This window comes from Grammomys surdaster, unplaced genomic scaffold, assembly GCF_004785775.1.
Source record: "Grammomys surdaster isolate TR1022 unplaced genomic scaffold, NIH_TR_1.0 751, whole genome shotgun sequence".
Taxonomy (NCBI): domain Eukaryota; kingdom Metazoa; phylum Chordata; class Mammalia; order Rodentia; family Muridae; genus Grammomys; species Grammomys surdaster.
The window spans coordinates 423,750-445,469 of NW_021605170.1; the positions used below are offsets into that span (position 1 = coordinate 423,750).

Sequence of the window (21,720 nt, forward strand, 5' to 3'; positions counted from 1 at the left end):
AAAAAAAAACAACAAAAACAGAATATAAAATCTCAGACCAGCAAATGTGTGTGTGTGTGGGGGAACCCACACTACAACAAAATAACAGGAATCAACAAACACTGCTCATTAATAACTCTCAATATCAATGGCTTCAGTTCTCCCAATAAAGACACAGCTGAACAGACCAGATTAAAAAAACAGAACCATTCCTTTTGCTCCAAGAAATATACCTTAACATCAAAGACAGACAACAGCTCAGGGTAAAAGGATGAGAAAATATTCCAAGCAAATGGATCCAAGAGACTTTACAAATTCATGGAAACTTGACAACCCACTACTGAATGAAAAATGGGCCAAGACAGAAATGAAAAACATTTTAGAATTAAATGAAAATACAACATACCCAAACTTATGGGATACAGTGAAGGCAATTCTAAGAGGTAAGTTCATAGCACTAAATGACTATATTAAAAAATTGTAGAGATCTCATATTATTAACTTTAATGGCATACCCAGAAACTCTAGAACAAGAATAATATCCAAAAGGAGTGGATGGCAAGAAGTAATCAAGCTTAGGGCTGAAATCAATAATAAATAAAAACACAGTACAAAAGAAAATAAATGAAACAAGGAATTGGTTCTTTAACAAACCCTGGGTCAAATGAACTAAAAGGCAGAGAGTGAAGATTCAAATTAACAAAATTAGATAGGAAAAGTAGGACATAACAACAAATATCAGGGAAATGCAGAGAATCATACGACATATTTTAAAAACCTATATTCTACAAAATTGGAAAAAAAAATTTAAAGAAAAAAAATCTTTATATATAACATCAAAGTCAAATCAAGATCAGATAAAAAGTTTAAACAAGCATAAAAACCATAGTGTAACAGACAAAGTCATTAAAATCTCCCCCTCGCCCCCCCAAAAAAACCATCCCAGGACCCAATGGTTTTAGCACAAAATTCTACCAGACTTTTAAGAAAGAATTAATACCAATACTCTCTTCAAATTTATGAGGCTACAGTTACCCAGATACATAAGCCACATAAAGAACCAACAAAGAATAGTACAGACCAGGTTCCCTTATGAACATGCAAAGTTTCTCAATAAAATACTTGCAAACCAAATTCAAAAACCTATCAAAAGGACCAGCTACCATGATCATGTAGGCTTCATCCCAGAGGGGTACAGGAATGGTTTAACACAAAACCACATGATCATCTTATTAGAAAAGGCTTTTGACAAAATCCAATACCTTTTCATGATAAAAGTCCTGGAGAGTCTAGGGATACAAGAGACATACCTCAACATAATAGAGGCAATTTATAGCAAGCCTACAGCCAATGTCAACCTAAATGGAAAGAAACTCAAAACATTGCAACTAAAATCAGGAACAAGACAAGGCTGTCCACTCTCTCCATACCTATTGAGAACATACACTGCATGAAGTCTTAGCTAGAGCATTTAGACAACTGAAGGAGATCAAGGGGATACAAACAGGAAGGAAGGAAGTCAACGCATCTTTATTTGCAGATGATATGATAATATATATAACTGATCTTAAAAGTTCCTCCCAGAAACTCCTACAGCTGACACTTTCAGCAAAGTAGCAGGATACAAAATTAACAAAATCATTGATCACAACATACAGGAAGCTTCATGTACTTGGCTACATGCTTATAAAATTCTATTGCAAATGCTTCTGAAGATCTCAGCATTTTATCTCGAGGTATTCTTTGTTGTTTCCTAAGACTAACACAGCCTATGTATCACAGGAAAACAATGGAGAAATCTAGAACTAAGACATGTGGGAAATGAAGATGCTGTTGAGGAAAGGGTCTGGGTCCAAGAGCCAAAACCCCAGCTATGAGCTTGAACTGAGAGCGTTTCAACTCACCTTCCTGGAGGCCTGGCACCAGCTTGTAAACAATGTCCTGCATGGTTCTGTCATGACTGCAAAATAGAAGGGGGGGGTCATCAACCAATGTAGATACTGTAATTATTTACATACTTAACAACCTGAGGTTGGATTTTCCTTCTAGTTTGCAATGAAAAAAAATTCGATAAAATATATCTAGGACTTGAATTGATGAATCATTTAATTTAGGTTCCAGCTATTTGGGATGAAAAGGTCCCTCTGGGAACAGTGCCCCATCCCCAGTCTGTTGGACAAAGGGTTAAGTTCAACTTGTTGGACATAGGCTAACACAAAAATGCAGAACTTCTTTACCTACATATGGTCCTATTATAGTTTGCTACTTTTAAGCATTCAGTATAATTATGTCAATTATATAATTATATTCTTGATTAAAGTGTTAGAGAATTTCTTAATTTTCAAAAGATTTTAACTTCTAATCCTTACTCTACATGCCTATATAAATCTAGTAACTAACCAATGATTACACTTCAACAAATGCATAGGAATCAAGCCAACCTGGGCTCAGTCACGGGCAAGTCACTGCATGCACTAACTTGTGGAAGCTCTTGGCTATGAGGCTCAACTACATACTGTATGAGAGTCATATAGAGCTCCAACCCTCCTTGTCATTATCCACACAAAGGAATATGGTCCACACCTAGACCAGGATGCATGCACTCAGGTGCAAATGTGGACTTTGTAGACTGGAGACCATGCTGATTGGTTTTTGCCAATTTGGCACAAACTAGGCTCACCTGGGAAGAGGGAATCTCAATTGATGAACTGCCCTCATCATACTGGATCTGTGGCCATGGGTGGGATCTAAATTAGTGACTGATACTGGAGAGCCCAACATACTATATGTAGTGTCAGCCCTGAGCAGGTGATCAAAAATTGTATGAGAAAACAGGGTGAACAGGCCACGGGGAGTAAGCCAGTAAGTAAGTGCCTTTTCTCTACGGTTCTACTTCAGTTCCTACCCTGATTCTTACAGTGAGGAAATGATACCTGGAACTATAAGCCCTCTCCTTCCCCAGATTGGTTTTGGTTAGTATTTTACCACAGCAACACAGAAGCAAAGTATGACAGGACCCTCCATGCATTTGATGACCTTGACATCCACCATGCCCACCTAGCTTTTGCTGGAGCTAACAGGTCAAGACCAGAACTCCAACACTTGGGTACCAGGCAATGATGCCAGGCTTTGTCTACCTTGGGAGCCCAGCAAAAGGGCTAGAAAATGTGGGGCAAGAGGAAACCATAACATGATACTCTTTGAATGAAAGGTTCTCAAAATGGAGCTGTTTCTTCAAAATGGACTCCTGTCTAACCGTGGTGTTTTTAACATTCCCTACCACAGGCTGAGACCATCTCGGCTAGTCCTGCTCGCCCTTCTTTCCACCCTAAATCTGAAAGTCAACTGAACCCAATAAAACCGCTTTTACATAATACCAAAGGGCCACAGGTGTTCTCACCTTGCCCTGTAAGGAGAGAATCCGGCAATAGGTGGGGCAGGTGGAAGCCAAGTCAGGAGCAGAGGAAGGTACCAGCAGAGGTATGACCCTAGACTATTTCAGATGGAACCCAGACACCGCCAGTGAGAGAGGGGCTAAGAAAGTTGGAGCTATAGTTCAATCAGCAGAATGCTTGCCTGCATTCACAAAGGTCTTGGTTTGATCCCCAGCACCCCATAAATGAGGTGCAGTAGAACGTACTTATAATCTCAGCACTTGCATAAAAGCCGGAGGATGAGAAGTTCGAGGTTACACAAAACCCTGTATCAATTAAACCAGAGAGGCTAAGAGCCTCTCTTAGGCCCAGAGTTTATGGCAGACAATAGCTGCTACCCAGCTCATAATGTAAGTCACAACACTCAAGCCAAGACGCCACCCTGCTTTTCCTTTCTTTACTTATCCAACACCTGGTCCATTGCTGTGCCCCTCCCTCAGGTCTCTTCTGTGTCTGCATGGAAATCTAAGCTTCCATGAGAGGGTCTGCCCACAAGACAGCTCTTTTGTGTTCTGCCTTCCACAGCAAACTCCAGCAACCCTGCCTCCAATTCCCAGCCCCAAGTAAGCCCCCTCACCATTCCCGTCAGCGGTTCAAATAAGGAACCTGCTTCTGAGTGCTACAAAAGTGCACACCAGAAAGAAAACAGGTGACACACCTTGTGCTGTCACAAGGCATGTGAGGACAGAAAAAGCAGAACAGAGCCCTAAGACAGGTGGTATCACAAGGAAGTCCCAACAGAGAGCGGTTGTATGGGAAGGCACAAAGCAGTTGTATGAGAAGGCACAAAGCTTAGACATAACTATGGCAGTGGGCTGAGGTGTGTCTGGAGACACCATGGTGACAGAATTAAAAACCTACCACCATACAGCACTGGCCAGAACACAAAGCACAGGAACTTGATTCAAGAGCCAATGGGAATCTGGACAGAAGTTTCCTACATCAGATGTCATCCACCCACTCCACAGACGGGACACTGCCAAGGGCTCGGGACAGGACCAGACAACAAGAGCTGCTAGACATTCCGTGTGCCCACCACACAGGCCTGATGCAGATCTGTGTGAAGAGATGATCTGGCAATGAAGTTAGAAACACAGAAAACACACTCTCATCTCGATACAGGAAGCTGAAACAGTGACATTGGTAGGGTTGTCTTCCAAGGTCCAACAACTCAACTTGTAATGTTATTGCTCCCAGTTGGACATGTGACTTCAAGCTGTGCATCTCTTTCTTTTAGTTCATCTTCTCTCAGATGCCCTCATGCCATATGTATTTGTGATTTCATTTCCTCCCGAGTGGCTCTTGAAGTCAGAAATCCCACTCATAGGCCCTTACTTCTTTGGCTGAAGTTCCAGCCTAGAGGCAAATTACTACCCTAAAGAAAGGTAGGTCTGGGGTCTCATTCACTTCAAACTTTCAGTTTAAGAAAACTTATAAGATTCCACTTGTTCTCATGGTCCCCCAGGGCAGGTGCTGCTGGAGATCCACTGCCATGCCCTGGTCACCTGCAGTGTAGTATCTGAGGACCAAGAACAAGGCAGCCACCGCCATGCAGATGTACAGATACCATGCTCTTACTCACCCGATGTACTGCAGTGGGTGGCTCTGATGGATCACGATCCTGCAGGTGGGGCAGGTGTTATTCTCCTCCAGGTACTTCACCAGACAGCTCCTGCAGACTATCCAAAGGGAGAGAATGATAGCAACCAGAAGAAAGGTTCTGGCTGGTACTATGTCCAGTCAACTCCAAGATGACCAAGAGGACACTTTCATAAACAACTGTAGAAATACAGCATTCCAGACCTTTGAAAAGGGAGTGCCCTTGGATTGTGCTGTGCCATTACCATCTGTTACACAGCCCTAGCCTAGGAACTAATGGGGAAGAAACATCAAAGGGTGGCTAAGTCACTAAATGACAAGATCATGAGAATATAACTAATATTTTAAAAATCTGTATTTTGGCATAAAAGTTGACAACACTGTCTTGCAAAACTAGGTAACATTCTGTGACTGACTAACACAAAATTGTACCACCAATTTCTAACACGATTATCTCGGCCTAAAAATTCTTCAGAAGTGGAAAACATTTTCAAAAATGAAAAATGTATTGGATGGAAGTTATATGTATTGTGAGTTTTTAACTTCATGAACTGCCTCTCAGTGGTCACTCAATGCTCTTTATACAGATGTTCCATACTGTCTTCCAGTGAGAGAGAAAAAATAAGAAAAAAAATCTTATGGGGCTGGAGAAATAGCTTGGTGGTTAAGAGCACTTAGGTGCTGTTGCAGAAGACCTAGGTTTGGTTTCTAGCACCCATATGATGGTTCACAATCGTCTGCAACTCTAGTTCCACAGAATCCAACACCTTCTTCTGGCTTCTGCCAGCACTGCAAGTATGTGGTGCATATACATACATGCAGGCTAAACACACAAAGATTAAAAAAAACCAAAAACCAAAAAACTAAAATAACAACAAACACCCTGCATAGGTCCAGACCTGACAGGCAGAATAAGTAACATGCAATGAGTACTGCACTGACCCTTGAAACCTTGCAGTTGTTTGATTGTCAAAAAGAAATTACTTCACCTGAAATCTGAGAGCACAAGCACTACCAGTGGCTGACTTGACTTGACAGACCACCAACAAAAAAGGGTAGTTTTCCTGAGAGGAGAATCCACACTCCAGGGAATCAACCACAACATCCTTCCTTTAAGGAAAGCTTTCTAATCCCCACTCAAGATCTTTGTTCTTCTCCTGGCCCTGTTGCCCTTGTGTCAGGCTAAAGCCCTAAGGAATGTGTTAGAGCAGCCCCACCCCATTCAGCTCAGGGTAGAACTGGCCGTACTCACACGTGTGCAAACACTCAGTCACTGTGGTTGCGTCAATGAGGTAGCCGCTGCACAGGCGGCAGGTGATGTGGGCATTTATGTCCCAGAGTTTAATCTTCCTGGTCAACATCTTTGGCTTCTACAAGAGAAATACACTGATGTATTTAAGGTAACTCTGATGACTAATCTGGGTTATCAAACTGACAACATCTGGAATTAAAGAAAACCCAAGTGGCTGAGATATAGCTGTGAGTAATTTTTATTTTCCTTAATTAAATCACTTGAAGTGAGCCGGGCGGTGGTGGCGCACGCCTTTAATCCCAGCACTGAGTTTGAGAGTTCGAGGTTAGCCTGGTCGACAGAGTGAGTTCCAGGACAGCCAGGGCTACACAGAGAAACCCTGTCTTGAAAAAACCAAAAAAAAAAAAAATCATTTGAAGTGGGAAGACCCAGTTTTAATCTGGATCTTTTGAGGTGGGAAGATCCACCTTTAATCCATACCTTTTGAGATGGGAAGATTACTCTAGGCCACAAAAAGATATAGAAGAAGGAAGCTGTCTTTTTGTCCGCTTGCTCTCCCTGGCAAGTCTGTCCCTTCACTGGCACTGGTGTCTACTTCCTTGGGATGCCCGTGTACACTGAAGACCAGCAGAGCCATCCAGCCCCACGGGCCATAAACAACTACTAGATTCTTAGACTTTCTGTTGGGAGACAGCCATTGTTGAACTAACTGGACTATACCCTGTAATGAAATCCATTTCCTCCTCCTCTTTTTTTCCCCTTCCCTCCCCCACCCCAGCCCGTTGTTTCTCTAGAACTCTAACACACCAGGTATGTCCCCTTCCTACCAGATGTAGCTGGTATACTACTACATCCCAGCCTTTTTTGTTGGACACATGGCCCATCTCATCTCACCCTTTCACTGAACAGCAATCCGCCTCAGATCTCAATGGTAAGTGAAGTTTAAACCTTAACTCAAGGGACTGCCACTAGCCACTCTAGTGTCTACCAAGAAGATACAGAGCTCCAAAGGAAGTTAGATAAGGTCCTGTGGATCCAACCTAATCACCAGCTACTTTGACCTGTATCTACCATGTGGCCTTTGAATATTACATCTGGCATCTGGGTCCAGTCCCACTTCAGGAATTTAGCCATCCTCATCTTTGTCCTTTTTGTGAGAGGGAACAGTTAAATGTCCACTCAATGTCCGAGGAAACTAATTTATGAGACATCCACCAAGTCACCACCTAGATCTTGCTTTGCACCAGCTGCCTTTTAGACACTATACTCAGGGCTGAGCATGTGTGGCCAAATAGCCCCAACAAAGTCCACTCTGATCATAGTACCACTTCTAACCATGCACCTCTCCTAGGCAACTGATGGATCAATATTGGACACCTACCCAACCCTTAATTAACGGTACTCTAGAGAGTATGTACAGAATATAAAGAAGGCCAAAATCTTCACTCATGAGACAGACCCAAGACCTCCCTCCCCTAGATGGCAAAGCCTCTTGGAGGAATCCCAGACCTCACCTCCTCTGGATGTCTGTGTGTCCTTCCTCACTCGGTGTCATGGAGGCTTCAGGCCACCAAGTGGAGGTGATGATCCCTCCTTACTCTGAATTCTGGCTGGCTTCTGCACCTTCCTTCTGTCCCCTGTTCCTTTTCCATTTTCTAGCACAAAGATAGTGCTGTTACTTCAAAGCACACTGATACCAGTCCTGCACACAAACCCACATTAAACCCTTACTACTACATCTTAGATAAGTTCTACATATTAAATTGTGGGACAGAGCCCACCAGAAATGCTGGAAGACAAGCAAGAAGCACAAATAACTCCAATGATAGTTGCTAGAGAACAAACTTCAAGAAAATATGAGGTAGCCACCATACTGAGTCACAGGTAGCCCAAAAGGAAGATAAGCTTCAGCTGCACTTACCTGTGAATGACAGTCTGGAATCGGGGCTACATTGTGAAGTCTGTGGAGAAGCAGAGACAGGTGTCACCATGAGAGGATCTTGCCTCAACTTCTACCCTCTAGGAACTCTCAAGGATCGTTTGGTTAAACATGTCTGCTTATTTACTTGCTTTAAATCATCAAGTGAGAATGATAGTAAAGACACCTCAGAGGAGACACCTACCAGATTTCCTGAGCCCTGGCCTAATACAGAGCAAATACATAGCTAATGGTATAAGGGAAAGAGATGGTGGCTCCAGTATTTGCTTTAGGGCCCGAGAGGCAGGATGGGGTATCTGTAGAAGCTCCAGTATCAGTAGGTTTCAGGGGTGACCTGAGAAACCTCACGAGGGTGATGAGCAGCACTTTGCTCGCTTAATTTGACACCTGCAATGTCCACATCCTCACACCCAAACTAAGCCATTATCTCTCCCAATCACAGACTTGTCACCCACTCAGTAACTATGTCCTGGGCCCATGTGGGCACTGTATCATGCTAGGGTCAGTGGGCTAAGCCAAATGAGTCAGGTATTCATGCCAGGTACAGAGATGGGCAGCAGCTAGAGAAATCCTGATATAGTGATCTGGGACTTCCCAAGAATAACTACGCGGGTACTCTGATTCTTGACTAAGGTGCTCTGAGAGGTCCTAGGATCCTGGCTGTGGATTCCTTGCTACTGCCCTTGAACAAGGATTGCTGGTGAAGAGCTTGGTAAGATGCCTACAGTTTTAACTAGAACAATACCAAGACTGCAGGTATTTGCAGTTTAAGGACTAATTACACACATCCTGGAGGCAGTGTACCCTAACATGTACTTAAATGAACTTTGTCTTAAATACAACTCAGACAATTCCACCTTTAAAATACCTTCCAAAACTTCATTTTTAAGAATTTTTTATTTGTGCATGTGCATGCACACTCCAGTCTGTTTGTGGGAATGTATGTGGTGTGTTCAGGTGCCTACAGAGGCCAGAAGAGGGAACTGAGTGCCCTGAAGCTGAAGTTACAGGCCATTATGAACTGCTTAATGGGTTGCTAAGAAAGATCCCTGGGAGAACAAGGCCTTCTCTCCAGCCTCAGAATTGCATTTGTTTACTGACTAATAAACCCAGAAGACTTGTACAAAATGAGGACGGGGAAACGGTAGAAGGGAGTAAGTATGTCCTATCAAATAAACCAAGGGAGGATTGACTGACAGAAACATTTAGTGGAAGAAGGGAAGTCAACTCAAGGCCATGTCTGTCTTAAACTAGTCCCTGCCTAGTATGGAGGCCACCAACCACTTGAAACTCCTGTCCCTTGAAACTTGGTTGCTCCTGTGACAGAAGAACCAGAGTGTATCATTCATTGATTTGAAATAGGGCTCCACTATGTAGTCTTGTCCTAAAACGCCCTGTGGACCCCAGGCTGACTTTAAAGTTGCAGTGATTCTCTTGCTTCAGCCTCTCAAGTCTTGGGCTTATAGGTATAAGCCACTACACCTGGCTTTGCAATTGTATTTAATTCCAGTGACTAAAGTTGTGTGCCACCATACCTGGTTTACATGTTTTTTTTTTTTTTTAAATGACATTTGTATGAAATGAATAAATTTCTAAGAGGTAAAGACTGAACTGAGACTAGTAAGGAAAACCAAAAATATTCTCTATTATGGGAACTGAATAAGTAGTCACAAAAATTTCTTCAATTAAAACTCTGGCTCTGTAAGCCTACCATATCTAAGAGCAAATCATCCTTTCAGCTGGTAAAGGAATTCAGAGCTGGAACACGCTTTGTTTACCCTGCACCAGGTCCTGAGTACAGATTCCTAGAACCATCATGCACAGCTAAAGAAGGTATCTCTAACTCCCTTTATGAAACTATTAGCCATACACCAAACTCAAGCAAGATGAGATCTGGAAGGAAACTAACAGACCTGCCTGACCCTAAGCAGAGCACCTGCCACCCTCATCTATCAGTATACAAAGGGAGAGTCACTCGGGACCAAGTTAGGTATATCCCAGGAATACAGGTAGGCAACAGTATGAGGAAACACATCCCTTACAGCAAAGGGTAAAGGTAGAAGAACGTATACTCTTCCCAACGATACATAAAAATGATTTGATAAATCACCCAACGTTATTTTCAGAAATCCTAAACAACTGTAAGGAGACAACTCTATTGAAGGAAACACTAACACATGACTGCTCAAGAACTCAGAAGTGAACAAGCACAGCTCCCCGAAGTCTCAGGTGGAGGTGACCAGGACGCCCATCGGCAGGCAGCCCATGAGAAGTTAGGCTCTCACACAACAGCTGGTCCTCAGCATTTAGGAAAACGATGCTCCCAGCTGTGCAGGGCTCCTTGAAGGAGAAGAAAACTGCACACGAGGAACATGCCATTTTCATGGGTCTCAGGAAAAGGCCTCAAGTTCCTACTATACAATAAAATGATGAAAAAAAGCATCTTAAACTTTAAAACAAATGACAGACATACTCTGAGTGCTAGGGTGACACTGGCTCACCCTTACTCATAATCTCTCCAGGAAGCTAACATTCAACAGAGTATGTGATGCCATGTTCATATGCTGAGGTCAGGGGTATTCATTCCTTTTTCTAATTAATTACATCACTGAGTTATGTGACTCTTTTATGAACTGAGAAGCACATATCTACAACACATTAGGGTTATCTGGGACCAGGGCTTGGCAAACTCAAATTCTCAAGATGGGGTGGTGTTGCTCTGCTTACTATCACAGGGCCAGCTATGCCCAGAATATTACTTGGGTTTTTAGAGAGAAACGTTGCCCACTTCTGCTGTAAGTGATGAAAAGAGATTCACTAAGGAGAAAATCCAAATTAAGTGAATTTCAGCTGATCAACTTTATTACTAAGCAGGAAGTATAAATTAAAAACCCTGTTAGACTTACTTGGAGACAATGGAGTGCACTGGTGAGCAGTGGCCATGTACCAGGTGCCATGAATGTACAGCAGCAGGGGAAAGGCAGACATTCTGTGGTAAGGCAGCAGATACACCCTGCCAAACTCTTTTCTAGAGGCTCCAGTACTCAAAAACCAGCTAAGTCTCAGTACCCCTACCATATCCATGTGGCTAAATGGCCAGCCTGGTGTCCTCCAAGTCTTCTAAGAATCACCTATTTTAGTTGCTGGCTACATTGCACATCATCACATCTGTGGTTACAAGAACAGGGAAGCATGAGGACATGGCAAACCATAACAACAGTGGGATAGAAAGTACTATGCAGGCAGGCAGGCAGGCAGGCAGACAGACAGGCTGGTCACTAGTCTTCATCTATCACAGACTGGGAGCTGCATGCTACGTTCCTAAAAACTGACATGTCCTGTGCACACTTACAAATAAGGAGATGGGAGTACAGGGGATTCATATTTCTACAAGCAAGTAGAATAGAGTCCCTGCTATGGCAGGCCTTCTGCCCACTCTGCACATGGCCTAGCTTGTAGACTCTACCCAACAGCCTCCCCAGGGCTGGGGTTCATATGTCCTTACTTTAGTTAAGACCTAGTTGTCACAGGATCTCAATTTATCTCAGCTTTGTGATATGCAGAAATGTGGATAATTAAAGCTGTAGAATACGGTCCATAAGATAGTTCTACACATCAAGTACTACATATGCCTACTGCCAAGCCTGAATGCCATCAACTTGATCTTCAGGACCTACACTGCAGGATTCTCAAAAGCTGTCTTCCAGCCTCCACACATGTGCTTTAGCACGCCTGTGGCCACCACAGCCCACACAAATGCATGCACTACAAAAATAAATAAATACATTTTTAAAAAAGTTTAAGTTGGAAAAACTGGCTAGAGATGCCTCAGGTAGTAAAAGTACCCCACAGAGTCAAGGGATGGCGGCAGCACAGATCTTTAATCCCAGTATATGGCAGGTGTAGGTAGGAAGATCATAGGATCAAGGCCATCCTTAACTATATGAGTCTGGTACCACTCTACGTTACAAAAGACCCTGTTTTAGGAAAAAAAAAAAAAGGAAGAAAGGGAGGGGGGAGGGAGGGAGGAAGGAAGGTGTCCTCATTAAAATCAGTAACACAAGCTGACTCTCCTAGGGATAAGATCTAGATGAAGTCACCATCAGATTTATGTCTTAGGTACCACTACTGATCAGATTCCAAACTGGTCTTCTAAACATCCTGGCCTAATACGTATTAATGAAGATAGTAACTTTTTCAATACAAATAGTTTCTAACAACTAAAAAACATAAAAACGAGTCTTTTCCAAATAAGGCAGTTACAAATGTTCAGCTACTGACAACTGTCATCCCCATTTTATTTCAAACTGGACCTCTTTCTGCTCTATGACCTGTCCACAATATGCTGTTCAGTACACTTCTGTGGTAGCCAATTACTATTACTGGTGTAGCTCCTACATCCAAGTAACTTCTACTGTCTTCTTGCCTGCTTTCCTTGCTACTCCAGTCTCCTCCAGAACTTCCATATATCTGTGGAAGTCTTGCAGAGGTCCCTCCCATGGTTAACAGATGGAACATTCATTATCCTTCATTCAATACAGTGTACTTGGCAGGTAGTTTCCTAAACAGATTAGAACTTTTCCAGAAGCTTTGTACTGAGCTTGAACACTGTACCCTCTGAGACATCCACAGTTATATGCCATTCAGTCTGTGCTGAAACTATGACGTCCTGTGATCTGAAACTCCACCATAAGTGCTTATACTATCAGTCTCTAGTGACAACCATTGGCTTTGGGGGCTAAGTATAATCTCCAATGTGTTACCAGTGATGCTAAGGACAGAAGCCTGTCCAGATTTATGACTTCATCAACATGCTTTGTCTTTGGCTGACTGTGTAAAGGCATTTCACCTTACAAAAACTAGCCAGCAGGGGAGTAAGTCACTAGCCACACGCCATATGTATGGTGGCCATGGGTTGCTGATATATGTCTTAAAGCAGAAATACTCCAACCTGAAATGTTTTACTCCAAAGTCTACCACTCTGAGGATGTCAGGAGGACAGAAAACTCAACATCAGAATGCCATGAGTGTATAAGAACAGACATCAATCGAATGTTATACCTCTTTGAGTGTCAGGACAAAGCATAGCAACAAAACCCCAGACTTCCCTGGATTGTACCAGGATGGAGATCAACCTAGCACTAGACCTCATGGATCTATTCCGAAAAAACTATAAGAACATTCCTTATGACAACTGTAAAATCCTGGAACTACTTATGGGATATGCTTAAGTCCTCCACCCTTGGGGGGAGGGGGGAATTGTGGGATGGAAACCAGGTCTGCTTCTGCTTTAAGCTGAATGTTCCTCCTCACTTCCTGCAAGTGGTGGCCTATCTATTCTGAAGTTGCTCTTTGATACTTCAATGACAAAAGAAGTATGAAAGATATTATCAATAGAAAACTGTGTCCCGCAAGTGGGCATGGGGGCCCTGTCCCAGATTGCTGTCACAGAGCACCCACAACAAAAGGCTTATGAGCAACCTAAGTTTACTCCTCAGGACTGACATCTGCAGCACAGGAGACTGTGTGGCTTGTTCAGGCCTAATGCCAAGTCCTCTGGGGCAGAAAGGATGGAAGAGCTCTCAGGATTTTTGATAATCCACTTATTCTGTCTTTGAGGACAGGGCCTCCCTACAAAGATCACTTCTCATGCAGTGACCTATGATTAGAACTTCAATCTAAAAATCTGGGAGAAATGAAAGCAACATTGGGACCATAGCAGATGCCCACTGATTATAATTCTTGCATTTGTGCTCCATTAGGATTTTTTGTTTGAGTTTGTTGTTGTTGTTTACTTTGGCAAGCATGTAGATAAAAAAGCAAAGGGTGACTGGTGAGATGGCTCAGGGTGTAAAGGTACTTGTCACCAAGCCTGATGGCATTAAGTTTAATTCCTGGAACCCACATAAAGAAGGCAGAAAAAAACAAGACTCCACAAAGTTATCTTCTAACACCCAGATGTGTTCAATGTTTCTGCATTCAGAAACATATACATAATTATAAATTTTTTCTAAAAAGTAAAAGTCCTTGAATAAGGACACTTGTGGTATGTGTGGGTTGACCTCCATTCCTGGTTTGTAGAGCATGTCTTGAGGACTTTAACAACCAAGCTGACATATTCTCAGTCTAAAGCCACAAAAGCCACTACTTACAATTTGCTTTAGGCTAGAGTTTGTTTAGATCCTAATACAGGCCAAGCCCTACCTGGAACCAGTTCACAAAGTCACTATAAACTCCCAAACTCCTCATGTGACCTAAGGGCCTCCATTAGGCCTTATGATAAACACACAGAACTCACAGGTCCTAGTAAGTCCCACAAGAGCCAGGAAACCTATAGGACCCCATGAAGCCCAATAAGACCCACACATGACACAGGGGTTGCTTTGGGAAAGTCTATAAACTATATGTTTATGTATGTTTTTTACTGTAGAATTTACTGCTAAAATAGCAAAGTCTAGCAAAGATCAATGAACTTTCAGAAAAAGTCCAATTAACCTTTATTCCTGAGGTCCAACTAAACACTAGAGTTTCTCTTTAATACAACACACTGCCAACAATAAGCTGATGGAGACAGCATGTCCAGCAAATGCTGCTCCTATCAGTGGGACTTTGCTCAATTCAGTGGATAGTCTACAACAACAAAAGTGGGAGATGCTTATTACTACTGAGAAGGTATGTGGCAGAGAAAGAATGTTTTCTTATTTTTAAAGGGTTCATGTATCTTTGTGATTGACTAATTAGTTTATTTTTGAAGCAGGGTCACACTATGTTTCCCTGAGCTCTAATGATCTCGTTTCAGTCTCACGAGCAGCAGCAAGGATTATAGGCATATATTACTATATCTAACTAAATTTAGTGATATCAACTCACAGAACTTATGAATAGTTCCAGTTTTTGAAGCATAATGTACTGGGCAGCATTCTTGCATTATGAACAGTAAGACTGTGAGGCCATCAACAGACAACAGGAAACTGACCTTCAACCTCAATGTATTTTGTAAGTAAAGAAAAATTACATCTTCAACTTTAAATCCAATTTGAACATCAAACAAGGCAGCAAATCATAAAAGGTCATTAAAGAATAACACAGACCCAAACAAACCTTGTGGAACCCCCCGAGGTCCAGAGATGATAGGGAGGTGGCCATCAGGGGCAAGAGCATCCAGGAATGACCTTGGATAAGTACTATGATTCATCTTCCACCCCTATCCCAGACTGGGCCGGGGAGAAAAGACTCCTGTCTGCAGGAGATCTCTGACCATAGTATTCCCACAAGGAATAGATGTTCAGTATCTCAAATCTTGTATTTTGAAAAAGTCACTTATAACCTAGTGCATGAGGCCCAACGTACCAGGAAAGACACCTTTTCCATATTATTTAAGATGGTTAAAAAAAATCTATAGGGTTGGCTTATAATTTCTTTCAGAATAACAGGCCACGGCTCTCAGAATACTGGAAAACCCTCACCCAGAGGTTAGACGCTATGCTCCTATACCCTAATTTATCCACAGGTGTCTGTTTGCTAGAGCATTCCAAATAGTAAGTTAACTACCAGGAACATTTTCTGTTTATAACAGTTGCCACTTAAATAGGATACATGCATGCATCACAGTCATGTGAACTTTTACAGTAACATCAAAGGAACCTGATATACCTTATTTAGAGGCCTCATTCCAATACATCACCCTATACACAACAATTTTCCGAGATAGAATCTAACTCTGTAGCCCAAACCGGCCTGGAATTCACTATTGTAGTGCAGGCTTGCCTCAAACTCAAACTCACTGCAATCCTCCTGTCTCAGCTCCCAGGTGCTGGGATTACAGGTATGAGCCATCATGTTTGGATCTACACATAACTCTTAATTTATGAAATTTTCTAGTATGGGCCATATGATACTTAAAACTTGATAAATGCCTGGCTGACAGCAATACTGCAGCACCTTCTCCTGGCCTCACTAGCGCCCTGACTAGGGAAACTGGCTAGAGAGCCTGAACGGTCAGGCCTGGGCTCGCCGCCTTCTGCCAGAACCAGAACCTGACTTAGGGCACTATATTCCAAGGCAGTTTCCTGTACAACAAGATATAAATAATATACCCCTTCAACACTATTCTATGTTTAAAAGTCAAAGCATAGGAAAATGAAGATCACCATCAAACCTAAACAAATGCTCAGTTCTTTTCTAAAACTTCACACAGCAAAATACAATAAGGGCACAGCAAAAGAAAAAAAAAATCAGAGGTAAGCTCTGAGTACAAGTTTCCCGAGTGTAAGGACATTTGGCAAATACAACTTTCCACTCTGAACACAACTCAGTTGACACCCATGCTAAGAAACCTAGACTTGTTTTTCCCTGAGAAAACAAACCATGAAGTGGCTCAAAACGAAACATGGAACTGGCCAGCTCAAATATCTCTTAGGAATCCAAACAGCCCAGAGTTTAGACTCGCCCAGTCTCTAGCACTTTTAAGAACAGCCTGACAGAGCAGAGCTTACACAACAACACACCCATTGTTGGCCACCCCAGGTCTGTGTGGGAGCTAAGCCACTCTAAAATCCCCTTGCTTTCTCATCTTGAAACATACCAGGTTTTCAGTGAACATCTTAGTACCTGCCCTACTGTCTCCCACAACAGTAGAAACACATCCCACTTTTCAGGGAAACACTGTGTTCTCCCTGACAGACTGACTTGGAAGATTTCAGAGAAACAAAAACTCTTTCCTTTCTAGGGGTGAAACAGGAGTGTGGGTACTAGGTGTTCATCTATTCAACAGCCCCTCAGTCCTCTGCTCACTGACCTCACCTTGCTACTTGTCCAGTAGCCTTGGAGTGCCTCCTCCCCACTGGACCTACCCTCTAGCCTCTCAACATCACACCCTCATGACCTGCTGGGGAAAGAGGAGGGAATGTGAAGGTACAGCCACTGACCTGGGGCCAAGACTAGGGAAAAGAAACAGTCCTGTAGGAGCTGGGGAGAGCAGGCAAGAGTCAGCTTGGAGCCTGGGGCATGAAGCAGCAAGTACAGGTCATGCCCTTGATACCCCTGAGTCCTTGGAGCCCAGAGGAGCTCTAACTTTGCCTTGCAACCATCCTAAGATCCTCACTCACTCTGTAACATCAGGGAGCTAGAAGACTTGTAGAAAGTGCAAGTGTAGGAACCCTTGGGCTCAGATAACTCAGGAACCCACATGTAAGCACTTCATAGCAAAGGTCCAGTGTGGGCTGGGCAGATCTAAACTATCCAATGCCTAGTAATGTTTTCAGCAAAGTTTGGGGGTGGATTTCTAGAGTCCCAGGCCATCCCTTCCTTAAAGTTCCAACTATTACCTATGTAATCCCTGAGGACCATCCTCATGGTTCAGCTCCAAGGCTTTCATTTTAAAGTGACCCACCGTTGGTCCTGTTTGTCCTGAAGCCTGTCTTTATTCTGAACTCTCCTCACAGTTCACCCTCAGGGCCCCAAACTGCTAAAAGGACTGCCATAGTGGTCCAGATTCTTTTGAGCCAACCTTGATTTTCCAGCTCTCTATAGCTGATTTGTCCCTGAGTCCTGACCTTCCTATGGCCTTGTCCCAGAGCCCTAGTCCTCTGTGAGGTGGTCACAGAGTCTTAACCCTCCTCTGTAATCTATCTTTAGGTGGCCCATCTCAGTCAGTAATTCTGCCATTTTCTAGGTCCTGCCGGGTTCTGGGAGCCATTCTTCCTCAATGACCTTTCCTAGAATCTTGTCAAGTCTCTAATACTGACAAGTGTCCATTCGAAGAGTCGGGACTCCACCTGTCCTAGGGTCCCAGAACTATGGGAGATCTGCCCAGTTCTAGGGACTGTTCAGTGACTGGCCCTAAGTAATTCTGGCCTGGTCTGGGTCCTGCCTGGTCTGCGGTCCTGATCTCCCTGGATCCAGCCTGGCCCAGACTCCTGTTCTTCCGGGGTCCTGTTCTCTGGAATCCTGCCTGGTGCCAGATCCTGTCGGACTGAGCTCCTTGTCTTCCCTAGGTCCTGTTCTCTCGGGATCCAAACTGCTCGGAATCCACCTCGGCTCGGTGTTCTCCCTAGTCTAGGAGTCTGCCCACCCCTGGTCCAGCCTGGTCCAGGGTCCAGCCTGGTGTAGGCTCTTCCCATGGCTCTGTCTGGTCCAGGTTCCTGTCCTCCCGGGGTCCAGATTGTTTCGAGATCCAGCTTGGCCCAGGGTTCTGCCCTCCCAGGGTCCAGACCTCCCAAGTCCTGGCCTTCTCGCAGGCTTTTAGGGTCCCGCCTCCCGGGCCTGCCGGGGGGGCGCTGGGCTCGCAGCCTTCTGCAGACCATGGGCCGAGGCCGCGGCCTGAGGAGCGGGCGCGCGGGCCAGGCCGGGCGGGGCGGGCTCACTGACCTGCGTCTCGGGCGGCGGGCGAGCGGGCGCACGCGGGGGCTCGCCGGGAGGGGGAGGGGGCGCCGCTCCCTCTGGGTCCCCCCCAAGAGGAGGAGAAAAAAGCCGTGCAGAGTTTAAAACAAAGAGGCGGAAATGCCCGAACCCAGCCGAGTGCGGAGTCGGGGGCGCCGCGGCTGGAGCATGCGCAGTGTGTGGCTCAGCTCCCACCTCGCAGAGAGAGGCGGGGCCTCTGGAAGGCGGAGCCTATAGGGGTGGGGTGCAGGAGGGGCCAGAGGGCGCAGGCGCGTGCTGGCAGCAATTGACTCAGGAAGCTGGCGGTGCGAGACAGACAGGGTGGAGCTCGGGGCGTGGTCACAAGGTGAGAGGTCGGTCAGGAGGCGTTGTCAGAAGCACAACCTGGATAAACTGCCTGGCTGGAGATCAGGACACTGCTGACAGGCAACTGCATGGGTTGGGAATGAAACTGGAGCACCTGGACCACGGGTTTCCTCCCCCATAAGCCTTCTTCTTACACCCTTGTCCTTTCTTGGAATCACTGTGGAGAGATGGAGAGAGAGAGAGAGAGAGAGAGAGAGAGAGAGAGAGAGAGAGAGAGAGACAGAGAGACAGAGAGAGACAGAGAGAGAGAGAGGAAGAGAAGAGAGGGAGCGACTCTCTGCTGAACTTTCAGACTGTGGAAACCCACAGTTTGTCCATTTGTCCATTGTGCGCTGTGACCAGTTGGCAGAGGGCATAAACAGAGAAAAGGAAGTTTGTTCTAATTTATTTATTTATTTATTTATTTATTTATTTATTATTTTCAAGAAAGAGTTTCTCAGTGTTGCCCAGGCTGTCCTGGAACTCACTTTGTAGACCAGGCTGGCCTCGGACTAACATAGATCTGCCTCCCAAGTGTTGGGACTAAAGGAGTGCACTACCACAACTGGAAGTCTGTTCTTAGGAAACTAAGTGGTTGTGGCCGCAGTATGCTAGACAGGGGGTGGGACAAGAAAGGAGCTTGAGGCCCACTAGCAGTGTTTGGGGAAGGGGCCTGCAAAGAATCCAACAATGGTATGTGTGCAATGAGGTTGAAAGGGGCGACTTTAAAGTCTTCCTGGGGTCCTGTGGATGGTCCCGTGGAGGGAAGGCTCCCTGGGAAACAGAATGGGGACCCTGGAAGGCAATTATACTCTACAGAAACCTGACAGCCTTTGGTATCATGGAAAGGCTACTGATGAGGGAGAAGGTGGAGAGATCGTTCCAGAGGATCTGGTGTTTGTACTAGAGGTAGTAAAGAGGTACTGGTGAGCAGACCGTGAGCAGGCCTGGACTTAGGGCACAGATCCCAGGAAGTCATCTAACTTGACAGACAGCTAGATCCCTAAACCACTTGTCTTCAAGTGGGCTTTTCATGCCTTAGGTAAGACCATATTCAGATGTCATTCTAGGTCCAGGATCCAGACCTTGCTTCTGTGTCTAGCCATCAGGGACACCTTCAGAGAACTCTAGCTTTACACAACCTCTGGTCTTTTTTGAAAGTTGTTGTCCACTTTAGGCCACCATGTTCCAGCGCTGAAGTCTTCTTGTAGCCATCAGCTGACACATTAGAATCCACCTAAGTGTTCCTTCCCCAATCCTCACCCTGTATCCATAGGTGAGTGGATAGCTTTCAACTAGCATCCTTGTATCTTTCCTTGCTCCCTGACCACTTTCAGCACAAAATAGTGGCTTTTATAAAGCATTAGTTGGGAAACATTCCCTTCTCAAAACCTTCCCAGTGGCTTTACCTAGAACAGAAACCAGAGGGTTTCTGGAGACTAGAAGAGACCTGAAATCATGTGACTGTCTTATTTAGTAATATACTAAGTTCACAGACACATTCGGCCATGAAAAATGAAGGAACCTGACATTATGGTACTCAGTTTGATGATAGGGGAGGGAATGCCTTCTTCCTAACTCCTGTCTCCAGCTAGCCTCTCTGGGGTACTTGGTACATCTTCTGTTCTCTGTAATAATCTTCTTCACATCTCACCCAGTGAGGCTGCTGGCTTTACACAGAACAGAATGAACTGACCCTATATTTCTTTTTTAAAATGTTTCAAAAGATTATTTTTATTTTATTTGTACGGATGTTTTGCCTGCATGCATGTCTGTGTACCACATGTGTGCAGCTTCCTTGGAGGCCAAAATAGAGTATTGCATCCCCTAAAACTGAGTTACAGACAATTGTTTTTAGCTGCCATGTGGAAATCAAACCCACATCCTCTGGAAAAGCAGCTAGTGCTCTTAACTGCTGAGCCATCTCTCCAACCACATGATTCCATGCATCTATGCAAAGTTCTCTCTTAACTCTGTCAGGCTTTACCCTGCCTTCCAACAAATGCTTGACCCAGGGCTCGAAGACATTTGGGACTAAATTCAAGGTCTATTACTACCTCTGTAATCCCTGCAACATTTGACTTAGCTATGTTCTCCTCTTGGATTGATCTCTTGCCCCTAGCTGTCTTGAGAGAATCCCATAGCACCTGGATAAATGTGCAAGGCAGCCAATTGCAGAGAAAAGAGTAAAACTCCTCCCGAGTCCTGTCTTGTGGTTAGTTCCTCCTACTCCTTGTTGCTCTTGTGCTCACTCACAGGTTTCACGGCTCTCCTGATGCCTCTGGGCACACTAGGCACCTGCACCTCAGTGCTATGGTGGAGCAGTTTTACCCACAGTGGCAGAAAGCACGGAAACTGAAGACTCAGCTCTAGGTCCCATTGCAAAATAGGCATGAATATACAAAAGCTGAATGACTCTCCCATCTAAACAAAGAACACACTGGACAAATAAGCCAAATATCAATTTACAGACATGTCAGAAAGTCGGGTCTTGGGCCCAGAGGAAGAAGGAATTGTTGGATGGACCTTAAGGGAGGCCAATAGACTTGCCTAGGTAAGAGCTCTAGATGTGCACAGTTCTTCAAAGCTCTCAGCTTAGCATTGCTAGGCCTTCATGGAAACTTCATGGAAGAATGAGGGGAAGGAGAGGGTGAGGGATCTTAGAGTCTACCAGACAGGCATCACTAGGAAGCCCTGGTGGGTTTAGAGGTATCCAGAAGGCTTCCAGCAGTAGGATAAGGTAAAACGACTGCTCTGTCCAGGAACCCTGGATAGGACTGAAATGCTTGGGA

At 44.4% G+C, this 21,720-nt stretch overlaps 1 protein-coding gene across 2 annotated transcripts in view; it reads right to left on the bottom strand.

Annotated features, from left to right (window-relative positions):
• Pcgf3 (polycomb group ring finger 3) overlaps window positions 1-18,690 on the bottom strand; it is a 35,168-nt gene extending 16,478 nt beyond the window's left edge. The window contains exons 1-6 of one of the 2 annotated variants that reach the window (XM_028782424.1): window positions 18,572-18,690; window positions 8,186-8,225; window positions 7,779-7,919; window positions 6,265-6,382; window positions 4,996-5,092; window positions 1,884-1,939 (exon numbers count right to left, since the gene is read on the bottom strand). In XM_028782424.1, the coding sequence (XP_028638257.1) occupies window positions 1,884-1,939; window positions 4,996-5,092; window positions 6,265-6,373 (262 nt within the window). In that variant the 5' untranslated portion in view covers window positions 6,374-6,382; window positions 7,779-7,919; window positions 8,186-8,225; window positions 18,572-18,690. Of the gene's footprint in view, window positions 1-1,883; window positions 1,940-4,995; window positions 5,093-6,264; window positions 6,383-7,778; window positions 7,967-8,185; window positions 8,226-18,571 lie in introns of those variants that run through there. The other variant, XM_028782425.1, reaches the window with a different exon arrangement.
• Window positions 18,691-21,720: the final 3,030 nt, after the last annotated feature.